Source organism: Ambystoma mexicanum, chromosome 3p, assembly GCF_040938575.1.
Source record: "Ambystoma mexicanum isolate Mex_15411 chromosome 3p, UKY_AmexF1_1, whole genome shotgun sequence".
Taxonomy (NCBI): Eukaryota; Metazoa; Chordata; class Amphibia; order Caudata; family Ambystomatidae; genus Ambystoma; species Ambystoma mexicanum.
The window spans coordinates 896,853,897-896,868,904 of record NC_090925.1 but is presented as its reverse complement, the minus strand read 5'-3'; the positions used below and the strand labels follow the sequence as shown (position 1 = coordinate 896,868,904).

Genomic DNA, 15,008 nt, shown 5'->3' with positions numbered 1-15,008 from the left:
CCTACTCCCAGATATAATCCACCCGGACCAAATGGGATTCCTCCTTGGTCGCAGCACCCACGACAACATCAGAAGAACCTAAAACATAATCGAATCTGCCAACAGGACGAGACTGGAAATGATGGTCCTGTCGCTCGATGCCTTTGGCCTTTGATATGCTTGATAGATTGGGACTATATCCGAGAAACATTAAAGCACTACGGGTTTGGCCCAAATTTCATAAGATGGACACTCGCCAACTACCAACATCCCTCTACCAGGCTCAGAGTGAACGGGGCATATCGGACAAAATCAATATAAGGAGAGGCACGAGGCAAGGGTGCCCCCTATCCCCTCTCATATTTGCACTCTCGGAGTCATTCGCTAGCAGAATCCGCCACAATCCGGCAATTCACGGCCTGGTATTCAAAGATCAATCCTACAAAGCAGCCTTATACGCTGTACTGCTCTCCCCCGAAAAGTGCACGAAACAACCATAAATCACCAATACAATAATGGAGCAAGTACTTTCAACCACAAAAAACAGACAGACACAATAACTCACAACCACGCACTCTTAGAAGATAAATCAGCTCTTTACGGCTATTTAGTCAAAGCTTACAAATACATAGAAATCACTCATAAAAATAACATGGACCTAGTTCACAGAAGAAATAACGAAATCAAAAGGAAATACATCACCGTGAGCGTAATTGAAGTCCTCATCTCGTCCAGAAGTGGCTGGAAGACTCCGGGGACAGCCAGGCCGAGAGTACCACAGCTCACAGGAAGGCCAGACGGAGCGTCCTTCTCTGGCTGAAGTCTCACCTGACCCCCTCCGGGTTTCCGCATATATAGGAACTCCACAAAAGGGGAGTTAATTCTCGAACCTTCTGGAATTGCACCTGCGCAGTTGAGGAACAGCCGTCGGTTGCCAGCTGGGTCAATCGAGAGCTCCCCCCAAGGAACGCAGGGCCTCACTGCTCTAAAATCACGCTCCACGGAGGACAGTAGCAAGCCATAACAAAGTTAGCTTTCCCAGCAGAAATGACCTTGACTGCATACCAAGTTTGAAAGAGCATGTTTGTCTCAGCACTGTGAATTTAATACTTCAGCAAAATGTGTGCAACCTTTCACTGCGAAGTGAAGTAAGTATCCAACATGGCTCCGAGCGCTCCCAAAATGCATTGCGCGCCCGCGCCATTTTGAACCAAGCATAAATCCAGCACAACAATTCCACCCTTTGGATATTTACCTTCCATAGCCAGGTGGCACTGGAACTGGTCTCTGAAACCTACGAAATGTTAAAACTAAATTGGGAACACATTGAAGACAACAACAACAAGCAATTATAATAAACAATTTAATAAAAATGCAAGCAAAAATATAACGTAGTCTACCCCCATTATCAGGTATCCATGAAAATAACCAATCCCACCAGTTTTTGTTACGATCTTGAGACACTTGAGAAATGAGATCCCTCAAGCCTCGAATATGACTTTCAAGGGATCGTGAGTGGTCACTCAAATTGAAGCAACACATACCTGCAAAGTATGATTAAGACTTTTGACTACTAAACACGCTTATTTCATCAAAGATTTGTAACCTCCAGCAGCTAAACCCCAAACACCTACTACTGAAAGGGTTAATGCTAAAACCTCAGCTTCTGATAGCAAATGTAGATGTGAATCACAGTCAGGAGATAGCCCTACAGATTCAAAGGTTGACCTTTTACCTCGAGTTATCACTGAATGTAAAGGAAACATCATTAGTCCTAATCGAGTCAAAGCACATGGACCTCCAGAAATGTTAGCTGGAATATAAATATATGTAATGTTACCACATGAAAAGAGCCATCCTGTTGGAAGTTTCACATGATTCAAATGACTAGCAGTTATCACTGTATGATTGCAAGACATCGTGTTATTTACACTGGTGCATTTGCGTGACACTCGCGAACATAGTCGCCTCTCGAACATTGTCTGATTGCGCTGATTGGTCAACTCTATTTGTCTGCATTTACCAATTTCTTGTGCTTTGCACGTCATAATGTAGCACACATCACCTTGGGTTATGTTGTACGTAATCACACGTGTTAAATTTCTCCATTTTTTGTCGGTTTCTTGGCAGAATTTGCAATATTCGTAGACTGAAAAAGATTGTCTAATGTCTGAATCTTGAACTAAAGAATCATTATGTGTGACGCAGAAAATATGCTTTAAAACCGGAACAGGCGTCGGCACCGCTACTAAACATGTAGTAAATAAAGCTTCAGCATTAGGCACATCAGTTAAACAAAAGTGTGATATATTCAGCACTTGCTGTGCCAGATATATCCACATATTTTCTTCTTGAGTTATCATATGAGAGTGTTTCCTCCGTCCTACAAAGGGTTCCTGCACAGCTGGCATCAAGGTCGTTTTTACTTGCTCCTGATGTATTTGTCGCATTTCACGGATCCATGTCTTCAGTCTGGCGGGCTTGTCGGCACTGGCATAGGGCTGCTTGGGGACAACATTATTCATCACTATCAGTATCCCCGTGATCACTGGCACAGATGTGACATTTGTCACTGGTAACAGAAGATCGTCGAACCCGTCCAAATGGAGTCCATTTAGTGCCACAGTCACACCAACCAGACCCAGGATCTACAAGGCAAACCCAGAAAAGAGATATCAGTGTTGCACATCACTCTCTTAGGTAACATTTGTCTGCAGGTACATATTGCCATTTCTTTCTACCAGGCTCCATCACTAACACCACTTGATCTTTGCCTGATGCGATGACATCTGCGGGCACTGGTGGGCCACTTGGCTTTTCCACCCACACTTTTGCACCCGGTACCATACTGTCTGAAGAGCCAAAACTGCGACCCTCACGGGTAGTTAACACTGTAGGAGGCTCCCCTTTCTTAATCATGGACAATTTAATGGGAATGATTATCAATTGGGCCACTCGATCACCCTTGTGTATTGATAACAACTGATCCCCACTATTCATTAAGATGACTTTGATCTCACCTTGGTAATCAGCATCAATTACCCCTCCCAACACTTGAACTCCCTTCAATGCTAGGCCAGATCTAGGGGCAATCCATCCCATATGCTCTGGGGGAATCTGTACTCCAATCCCTGTTTCAATAACAACTATTTCTCTTGAATCTAATCTTATTTCTTCTTTAGAATGCAGGTCTACCCCTGCTGACTCTGGATTTGCTCGATAGGAGCTAAGGAACCTGGTGTAATTTCCCAGTATAACAATATTTCTCTAACTGAATTGGGTTGAACCTGTAAGTTAGGAGTCATTAATCGCATCAAAGGAGTTTCATGTTCATACACAGGCCTATTGTTCAGCACTTGCACCGCATCAAACACACAATCACGTCAGCCTGCCAAACTGCCGTCTCCAGATTTGCGCAACTGTTCTTTCAGTAACGCATTCATTCGTTCAATTAGCCCTGCTGCAGCTGAGTGGTATGGAATGTGATATATCCACTCAATGCTCTTTTCCTGACAAAACTCCTGGATTAGTTTGCCTTTGAAATGTGACCCATTGTCACTTTGAATCTGCAAAGGCACTCCATAATGTAATATGATCTGATCTAACAACCTGATGGTATTCAATTGGGTTGCACGTTTTCACGGCAAAACCATCAAATATCCAAAGTGTATATCTACAATAGTGCATGCATACTGACAACCTCTGCTGTTTGGCATAGGACCGATATAATCAATCTGCCAAATTTGACCTGGTAATTTTCCTCTTCTCAATGTACCTCGAACAATCTGAGGTATAGGTCTATGCAATTGGTGTTGGCACACAGGACACTGCAAAATGATTGTTTTCACTAGTTCTAACGGAAGACTGATGCCTCGAGCTTGTGCCCACCTGATAGTAGCCTTTTCTCCAAGGTGCCCACTTTTCTGATGGGCCCATTTGGCCAAACCCTCCATATCGTCTTCCCGAGCCTCTGCATCCATTGTCGCAATCTTGGTGTGTTCGTCTGCAACAGAATTAAACCAACGTTCTAATGAATCTGTGGCACAATGCGCGTCCACATGATATACAGTGACTTCACTTTGCAACAACATTTCTGCAATATCTTGCCACAGTTCTTTTCCCCACAACTCTTTTGAATGAATCTTCCATCCATTCTTTTGCCAAGTCGGCAACCACACTGCCAATCCATTCGCCACTGACCATGAATCTGTGTACACATGGCATTGACCAGGGGTCTCTTGTTTCAATGCTTGGTAAACTGCGTAAAGTTCTGCGAACTGACTGCTGTTTCCTTTCCCTGTCGTTGTCAACATCTTTTTTGTTTTGGGATTGTACGACACTGCTTTCCAGTACCGCTCAGTTCCCACATATCGAGCTGAACCATCCGTGAACCAAGCATGCTCTGTTTGTTCCACGGTCAAATCCATGTAAGGGACTCCCCATTTCACGGGAGACTCACGTTTTTCAGGTACCTCCGGTGGTATGTAATCTGAGGGCGGTATGTTGGCTACTTGCTCATGTAATTTAGCCACTCCACCCTTTCCTGATTTGGCTCTGTCTTGAATATACCATTTCCACTTAATTATGCTGGCTTCTTGAGCATGTCCTATACAATGCGTTTTAGGAGAGCTCAGTACCCACTGCATGATTGGTATTTCAGGTCTCATGAATACATCATGACCTAAGGTCTTTTGTTCGGTATCACCAAGAGCCCAATAACATGCCAGCAATTGCTTTTCAAACGGAGTATATGAGTTACCAGCATCGGGCAACTTACGACTCCAAAATCCTAATGGCACACGTTTCCTGTCTTGTTTCTGCCACACACTCCAGTTAGCATAATTGTCTTGCACAGACACATTTAATTCCACTTCGCCTTCCTTCAAGGGCCATAAATCAAGCACCTGCTGCACAGTGTCTTTCGCCATCTCAAAGGCTCTCTGCTGCTCTTCCCCCCACTGAAACTCATATTTCTTACGTGTCACTTTGTAGAGGGGGCCAAGATCTGCCCTAAATGCGGAATGTGCTGTCTCCAAAAGCCAAACAGTCATATAAACTGCTGAGCTTGCTTTTTGCTCGTTGGAGTGGTGAATTCAAGTATTTTCTGTCGTGCTTTTGGCACCATTTCTCGATGCCCATGATGCCACTGAATCCCTAAGAATATCACTGTTTCAGCTGGGCCTTGAATTTTACTCGGATTAATCTCCCACCCTTCCTTATTCAATCCTTCTATAAGGACATCTAGCTGACTTTGCACGCTATGGCCATCCTTGCCCTGGATCAAAATATCATCAATGTAATGAGAGATTTGTATGTCAGGTTTACACAGTATCTTGTCTAAGTGCTCTGCCACCAGCCTGTGACAGATAGTCGGACTGTGCATGTACCCCATGGGTAGTCTCGTGAAAGTGTACTGACGTCCACCCCATGCAAATGCAAACTGTTCTTGACACTCATCAGCAATTGGCATGGAGAAAAATGCATTAGCTAAATCGATCATTGCATACCAAGTCCCCTCAAACTTTTGGACATTTTCAATCAAAGTAATAGCATCTGGGACTGCGGGCACTAAGGGAGGAGTGTGTTTATTCAACTCCCTGTAATCCACTGTGATCCTCCACGACCCATCCCCCTTTTTAATGGGCCAGAGCGGATTGTTCCATGATGTGGTAATAGGGCGTAATACACCCGCCTCCACGTACTCTTTGATGGTGTCTGAGATTTCCTTGTGCCCCCCAGGAATGCAGTATTGTTTCATAGCTACCCGCTTAGTCACTATGGGCACTTGCACTGGGGGCATCTTCAATTTGCCTACAGTAATGGGTGTACAAATTAATGCACTCACCCCAAACTGGTACGTTTTACTGCCAATTCCCAAGGTTAGCCCTTCCAAAATGTCAAAGCCAATTATATATTCAGGTATCGGGACAATAAACACTTGGTATTTCTGCCTCTTTAAGTTGCCTATTTTCATCTCCACTCTCGTTTGCACTGCGGGGGTCTCCTTTCCCCCTAAACCTGTAATCGTACACTGTTTGCCTTTAAATCGTGTCGGATTACCATGAATCAAAGAGGCCTCCGCCCCGGTGTCTATCAATGCTCGCACCCCTTGTGTGTTTCCTGGCCCCCAAAAAATCTTAACATCAACATGAGGCCGCCTATCCACTTTTATGCGGGCAGGTGCTGCCAGAGCTTGGCCGAAGCCCTAGTCAAACTTCGAATGAGTGTGACTCGTCTCTGCCTCTAGCCTCGCACTCACCACCTTTCTCAATTCAGCATATGTCGGCTGGTACGGGGAAGGTGTCCCCATAGACCCTTCATCTTGTTCTTCTGCAGGGGGAGCAGAAGGTGAGGCGTCCCCCTTTGTCGTGGTGACTACTTGTTTCTTAACCTGTTTATACCGTTCTTTGGCTCTAAGTCCTCGTTTTTTGTATAATTCATACATTACTCTGGTTTCAATGCCATCAATTTCTTTGTGTGGCACACCATCTTTTAACAAAGCCAAAAACATGTCTTTTCGAGACACTCGGGAGTCTCTGCTATCTTGCCGCCTGCCTTCAGTTCTTCTCTCACTGGGCCCCTCTCTCTCCTGTGGCTTGTTCTCCTAAATCTGCAAGTTGCCGAATGGCATCTGCTTCCTCATCCGTTGCCTTGCCCGTCATGCCTACGAGCAAAGTCATAATGATACTTTTGTATGCAGGTGGCGCAAATTTAATCACCATGTTTCATGTTGAAACTGAGAGCGGCACGGCTCCCATGTGATCAGGAGCATCTATGTGAATCGCCTCTTTCATAGCATGCTCTCTGACTTTTTGAATTGCTTCTCTCAACGTATACCACTTCATTTCTTCACTGGGCCAATCTGTGGTAATAGGGTATTTACGGTTACATGCTTGGGCTACCAAGTGCAACAAAGACACCTGCGTATCTTGACCATTAGCATCAGAGGACGGTCCTGCTCTTAAGACCTCCTGTACATTGGTGTCAATTGACAGGGGTAAAAAAACGCGGTGAATCAGTAGAATCTACCAACAACCCTGCAGCACCCCCATCTAGCAATCTCACCATCCATGTCAATAAAGCTTGCCCTGATTTTTGCCTCAAACGGGTAATAATTTCCCCAACCTCCTGTTGTGTGTAATCCTCCAGCGTGGTTAAATCCACCATTCCGCCAGCCGGATTCTGCGGGTGTGGTCCAGCTCGCTGCCTTCTAACAGGCTTCGCCGCCACTGGTTTCTGTTTCACCTCTGGTTTGGGGTCAGACTCTTCTGCAGAACTACTTTCTAGACTGGTCGAATCAAAAATATCACCATCCCATTTATCCGTATCCCAGTCTACACCAGCGGTAGCGATTACAGTTGCCACGTTTCTTTTGTTGACCCCTCCCCGTCTTTTCCTATACTTATATCGCGCTACTCTGACTGCTGCCCTCTCGGCCACCGCCTGATATTTGTCGGCCTTATCTTTAAACAATTTCATTTGAATCTGCTGTATTAACGCAGTCTGCCGTTCTGCAGCTAGTTCTCTCTCTAATCTCAAAACCTCAGCATTCATATCCATTTGCTTCTGATCTATTTTCCTATAAGCATACAAAAGAACCCAACCTCGCCTACCTAATGCCGCGCATTCTTTACCACGTTCTACTGGAACTTGTTGCAAGCATGCAATTACATCAGTCGGATCGGCATCTCCCAATCCTTGATCAAAAGTTTCACTTAAACCGGCCCCACATGCCCACGCTTGAGCCAACTTATCATACAGGCTCTTAGTCCAACCTGGAATAACAACATCAGAACAGTCACCGCCAGCAGTAACGCTCTTCTTCTTTAACAAACTACTCATTATCGCAAGCAAAACAAAGCCTCGTTGAACCTATATATTTTCTTCTCCACACTGCAATCACTCCCACAGACACTCAAACAGTTACCAAAGAGCAAAAAAAAATGTCACTTACACAACAACCAAATCTTATCTACATTTCAACAGATTTTTGAATGCACGGAACAACTCATCACGTACATCCTGTTTGTGATGCCAAAAATGTACTGCTCTCCCCCGAAAAGTGCACGAAACAACCATAAATCATCAATGCAATAATGGAGCAAGTACTTTGAACCATAAAAAACAGACAGACACAATAACTCACAACCACGCACTCTTAGAAGATAAATCAGCTCTTTACGGCTATTTATTCAAAGCTTACAAATACATAGAAATCACTCATACAAATAACATGGACCTAGTTCACAGAAGAAATAAAGAAATCAAAAGGAAATACATCACCGTGAGCGCAATTGAAGCCCTCATCTCGTTCAGAAGCGGCTGGAAGACTCCAGGGACAGCCAGGGCGAGAGTACCACAGCTCACAGGAAGGCCAGACGGGGCATCCTTCTCTGGCTGAAGTCTCACCCGACCCCCTCCGGGTTTCCGCATATATAGGATCTCCACAAAAGGGGAGTTAATTCTAGAACCTTCTGGAATTGCACCTGCACAGTTGAGGAACAGCCGTCGGTTGCCAGCTGGGTCAATCGAGAGCTCCCCCCAAGGAACGCAGGGCCTCCCTGCTCTAAAAACACGCTCCACGGAGAACAGTAGCAAGCCATAACAACGTTAGCTTTCCCAGCAGAAATGACCTTGACTGCATATCAAGTTTGAATTTGAAAAAGCATGTTTGTCTCAGCACTGTGAATCTAATACTTCAGCAAAATGTGTGCAGCCTTTCACTGCGAAGTGAAGTAAATATTCAACATGGCTCTGAGCGCTCCCAAAATGCATTGCGCACCCGCGCAATTTTGAACCAAGCATAAATCCAGCACAACATACGCCGACGACGTCCATTAACGATATCCCAACCCAAAGAGTCCATGAAAGCACTGTGGTCAGAACTGAACGAATTCCGGGAGGCTTCAGGATTTCAGGTAAATCTCTCCAAGTCCACAGCCATGAGTATCAACCTGCCACGAAACCTCACAAGAGAGCTGGAAAGAGACTATCCAATACCTTCGGCGAAAGGGCAACTGAACTACCTGGGGGTCAGGCTACCAAACAAACCGGAAAGAACATACAAAACAAACCTCCCCTCACTGTTTAAAGAACTCAAAAGTGACCTGACTCACTGGTGGAAACAGGAGGCCTCATGGTTTGGGAGGATCACAGCCTTGAAAATGAACTTGATCACTAGATTGCTCTACCACTGCTCAGCCTTACCAGTAGCTATCCCTACAAAAGCGGTACAGGAGGTGCAAAAGAACATCATGAAATACATACAGGAAGGAAAGAAGCCACAAATTCCGAGGAGGGTCATGCTTTGAGGACAGGCAGTGGGAGGCCTCTGGGACCAGGCAGTGGGAGGCCTCGGGGACCCACATGCAGCAAGATACATCCTTGCATCAAAACTCTCACAAGCGTTCGCCTGGAACACCGTCACCCAGAAACCCCGCTGGCTGGAGCTGGAGGAAGCCTGGAGCCCGATCCCAATAGACTCACTGCCACATAGGAAGAGGACCAGTGACCCCACAGTCACAAATCCCCTCTCAGCGACGGAAAACACAGTTCTGAGCTGGAGCAAGCCGGCGCGCCTGTGGAAATGCGGAAGCACGACTGGTCCACTCACCCCCATCTGGAATAACCCAGACTTCTCTCCAGGTACCTGCCCAAGTAACTTTCACAGATGGAAAGAAGGAGGGCTGGAGAAGGTCCACGACTTCTTCAAGAACGGAATCCCCCTGGACTTCGAGGTTTGCAAGGCGAAATTCAAAGTTCCCGAGATGGAGAGATTTAGATACGCACAGCTTAAGCACTGGCTCTCAAGCAACGTAATGAAAAAACTCAGAAGCAGAGAACTCACAGCCCTAGAGCGAACCCTTACAGCGACTCCCCCCAAGGGGAGAATATCAACCCTCTACAAGCTTCTGGACGGAACCGACCCATCCTACAAGGAAGCCTACATGCAAAAGTGGGAAAAAGATATAGGTAGGGTTATTGAACCAGAAGAGTAGGGGCACATCTGGGCTAGAGTGCAGAGAAGCTCCAAGTGTATAACCAACAAAGAGGGGGCATTTAAGGTATGTTACAGGTGGTATCGATCCCCAGAAATGCTCAACAAGTGTAACCCCATGATACCTCCGCTTTGCTGGAGGGAATGTCCAGACAAACGCACGCTGTACCACCTACTATGGACATGCCCCAAGGCCACCCAATTTTGGAACTCTGTGCTAGATCAGGTGAAAATGATCACCAGCCTCACAATCCCATGGGACGCAGGAATTGTCCTGAACTATGCGCTCGCCTACTAACAGCCGCAAAAATTTCAAAAGCCAGGCTCTGGAAAAACCCTGAAGGGACGGCAATCCAGATGTGGTGGTCGAAGTGTTGGGACATAATAGCTGCCAAGTAAATTACAGCCCTTCTGTATGGGAACAGAGACAAATTTTTATCAAACCTGGGTCCCGTTCCTAGACTACACCCAACAATACCCAGGGCTGGCTAGACAACCTCCCACTCTCCGATGGATGAACAAGCAAGACTAAAGAGGAGGCCGGAAGAGCAAGACGCAACCTAGCGCCAGCGGAACCCGGCAGGAAAGACTCTAGTAAACGGCCGCCTACCCCACTACCCACCGGAGAGAGCCAACGCCGATGACCGAAGGTCCACGGCCACAGAGACATAGCGCCCTCCCATCCCACAGTCGAACTGTAAACGCCTGCCTCAATCCCCTTCGCCCCCCCTTCTATCCAGTCTCGCCCTCCTCCTCCGTCCTCAGCAAGACTTTAAGGATTTGTTGTTAGTTATTTATCTGTTCTGTTACCAAACAATCAAGTGTTGGATAATGCTCATGCTATATCATTCTACGCTGTAAAAACAATGCAGCCTAAAATAAATAACAAAAGGTACAAGCAACTGTGCAAGCACCAAACCCAAACAAAATATTCAAATACTACAACACAGCACTTCACCATTCGTTAACAATACTGCAGTCACCTTCTCAGCAAACGCACCAGTACAACTACCCCAAATTACACCCTTCATAGAAGAAATTAAACTTGCAACAAGGAATAAAGTAAGTCTTGCACTATGCAGACACATCACTCACATCAACTAAGACGCAACCAACACACATGCACATGCACATGCAGCTTAGTACTTGCTGCCATTTACCATTGATCAAACCAGCACATTTTAACCAATTATTAACAAGATTCATACGAACTTGTTCATTTTAGTGCAGTACACATTCCAAAATCAAACATTAAGTAGCTGTGGCCAGTTACACATCATTAGACCCTCTTGACATTTGATTCAACAACAGTATATCAAAAATGAAAATGTAGTACTCACTTCCTACAGGTATCAGAGAGGACATACATGAGTGCATACTGTGCCGGGTGTAGGAAGTGAGTTGGGTAGGTTCTTCTTCATAATGAATAGGTACTGCTTTTTCATATGTGGTTGTGGTCTGTCTCTCCATGTCAGTGTCAGGGAAGTGATGAAAGTGAGTCTGGCGATATAGTTGGAGACTGGCAAAGTCACATGCCTATTAAACTTCATTGTCGACCAGGTGAGCAAGAGACTCTATTCTTGACCAATAAGCTAAGGGCCTGAAATCCGTTGAATCAGAAGTAATCTACATTGCATGTAAGTAGCAGTCTTTGTTTACAGATGTATACAAATGCATTGGGAATGACAAACAAATAAAGTGATCCTTGTTGAAACAAACAGGCGTACTGTCTTTATTCCCCAACCTCGGGAGTTACCTTGTCGTGGTGGTTGGGCTTAACTGCGATTTCACTTTCGAAAGAGCAGGACCAAAGACTCCCTCCTTGTAACAAGCAGAAGACTTGCTTGGAATATGAGGGCATGGGCACTGTGGCATTTAGTTAGTGCTGAGAGGCCTGAAGCGTTCCTATAAGTATACCCAGAAACTCTACAGTAAAGACATTCCCTTTAAGTAGGCACCATGAATTTTGGTACAGGGACATACCCTCTATTGCAGACATTCTATCTCTCAGGCCTCACTCAAAGATTTCCTTCTGGGAGGGTGAGAAGGTCATCCTATGATTTATTGGAAATATGTCCTCAGTATTCAGTAACCTTCACTGCATCTAAAGATCACCTCAGCGGATTAAGTTATCACTGTTAGCGGTCCTCTCCCATTTGACAAACTGGGCCCAATTGTTATGCCAAATAGTTGTGTATTGTTAAAACATTTTCTTCAAGCTCTGAAAATGTACAATAACCCATTTTCTCATTTAGGGCCTGATTCACAGAGCATTTTCCTATAGGATTGCCCCATTATAAAATGATATTGTGAATCAGGCCCATCGTTTTCTGACTGCAAAGGGTCAAGTATTTATATAACGCACTCGAGAATGATTCATATTATCATATTTCTTTTGTAGTAGCACTGACAATACTGGCTGTTCCTGATATCTGTTAGTAGTAAAAACATGTGTTAAGTGCAAACAAATCACCAGCATAATCCGTTCCAAGGCCCTATACAAAAGGAAAACAAACTCAACAAATAGAATAGAGAATACAGAAACACAATCAAAAAATTAAAATGTAAATTTCCTGGAAATTCCCCATGAAATTACAAAAAGTTTAAAGTAAGGAACTTGCAATGTAAATAAATGATGATTTAGTCTACTTAAAAATCTGCATAGTGGCACGCTTCCTAATGAAGATGGGTACTGCATTCCAGAGACAGCATCCCATTACATGTAATTTTCCACCAGAGGGAGCAGTATATATTTTTCCTAGTAAAAGTAACTGCTTAGCACTAGAATAGAGTGTCAGAGTTGGAACATAACGTCTTGCCATTTTGAAGAGATATTCAGGGACAATTCTATTAAGAAATGTCCAGATCTAATGCAAGACCCGGGCATGAATTTGGCCCTCTACCCTAAACTAGCCCATCCATGCTAGAGTTAGTGATATGGTCATACTTCTTGAACTGGGTCACCACTTGTATTGCTTGGTTTTTACTCGCCTGAAATTTGTTCAGGGATTCCTGGTAGTGCCAAGGTCAAGAGACATACAGTATTTACGTCGGGAGAGAGCTACAGCTTGCTCCAGAATATTAAAATATTTACCATTTACCAGATTATACGGGTCTGTCCAACAAAACAACCAGATTTCTGACTATCTCCAACAACATGACTAGGCCATTGAAAGGTAAGAGATGTACCAGAGGGGCAGGCCAGAAGCAGAACCTCTGGCTCATCACCATTTAATGGTAAACAGTTGTTCTGCATCCAATGCTGCACCACACTAATACATTCCTCAATCTTTGGCGCATCATCAATCCATCAGGGAGATCTACCAGAAACTGGGGTCCCATGTTATTTCACAGAACAAAATTACTACATGGTAATTTACTTCAAAGTGATTACATCGAAATAGTACTTTGAAGTTTTTTTGAAAATGTGTTGGGTCTTCCCCTTTTCCCTTCACTACCACCCCTACCTCAAAACCCTCCCACCCCTTTTTACCCTTTTACCCACAACTACATATAAGTAAATCGAAGTAATCACCTTGAAGTTAATTACTTCAAAGTAATCTCTGTCTTTGAAACAATGTGATAACAAAACTGGGCGCCATCAGCATACGGTGACATTTAAAACCAAAACTCTCCACCTATTATGCTAGTGGATACATAGAAATGTTAAAAAAGAGAGGAGACAAAGAAGTACCCTGCGGTACGCCACAGGGGATCAGGCCATTGGGAGAAGTGAAATAACCCAGGTGCACTCTCTAGCTGCCGTCTTTCCAAAAATATTCAATTCAGGACAGGGTCAGACCTTGATTTTTTATAACGTTTTCCAGCTAATGGATTAAGATACCATGATCTACGTTATCAAATGTTGCAGACACATCTAAGAGTATTAGGTCGGCTGGTATCCCTCTGTTCCTTAAGTCTAATAATGTTTCTTGTTAAGTAAGATTGCTGCTTAGGGCTCCACAGCAAACAAAATGCAGTCTGAAAGTCAATTGTGCTGTAACATCCCCTTCCAAAAGGTGACTTCCTAAAAGGAGGTTAGAGGTGGTTCTAATATTATAAGGCATTATGAGGTATAATGGAGTATAACTTTGCTTCTTTCAAAAGAGGTTCTATCTGCAGCTTCTTTCAACTGGTTTATAACTCTGCAGACCGATATTGGTTAAAATGGAAAGATCCTTAGACAATGCTACAATGTTGTCTTTTAGAAATCTAGTTGGAAAAGGATCCTGTAGGGAGGTGGCCAATTTAAGATCCTGTACTCTCCTCGCCACGTCATGGCAGAATAAGAATTTCAAAGAAGTAAAGCCACAAGAGGATCACGCTAAGGCTGTTGCTGGAAGATTCATACGTCCTTTGCTCTGCTGCAATTGCATCACGTAAACTGATGAGTTGCCTTACAAAAAAGATGCTAAGTTGTCACAAAGTAACTGAGAAGGGGTTACTTTATTTGCTTTCCCTGTGTGCTGTGACTAATCTGGGCAATTTGTCCTTTCTTCCTAGGAGGGAGCCACTCCCTTTGAGGCTAGGGAGGAGAGTTAGCTAAGTTAGACACTCCCTGCGGGTCAGAGAAAGAGGGACCTCACTGGGAGTCACTTCCCTCTGTGGGACGAGGTCTCCCATTCCTATAAGGAACTACCTTTAAATAATACCCTGTCTGCATATATGGAATCGAAGAGACTGATGTTACATCTGTATGGCACTCAGAAAATACTGACAATGCTTTTCTACCATTGGCTCAAGGTAATGCTGGAGTCCAGTTGAACTCAGGAACTGATGTAAAGCAACATGTCCCTTTGAAGTACAGCAGCGAGAATAAAGAGAGGGGGAACCTTTTGTCTCTCACCAGCGGTAGCGTGGTGAGAGACAGCGAGGAAGCAGAGACACCACAACGCCGGGAAAGTTGGCATACCCAAACTGGAGACGGGGATAGAATGACTATGTTACCTGGTGGAAAGCCCTCTTAGCAGTAGAGACAGCTAGGCGTTTTGTTTTTTTGGTTAAGAATAAACAACCTTAGGGGGGGGAGCTA

General features: G+C 44.6%; 1 protein-coding gene across 1 annotated transcript in view; it reads right to left on the bottom strand.

The window, feature by feature from the left end:
• Positions 1-1,364: 1,364 nt before the first annotated feature.
• LOC138579644 (uncharacterized) overlaps positions 1,365-15,008 on the bottom strand; it is a 31,940-nt gene continuing 18,296 nt past the window's right edge. The window contains exon 2 of the mRNA XM_069649896.1: positions 1,365-2,627. Coding sequence (XP_069505997.1) covers positions 1,563-2,627 — 1,065 coding nt within the window. The 3' untranslated portion in view covers positions 1,365-1,562. The remainder of the gene's footprint in view (positions 2,628-15,008) is intronic.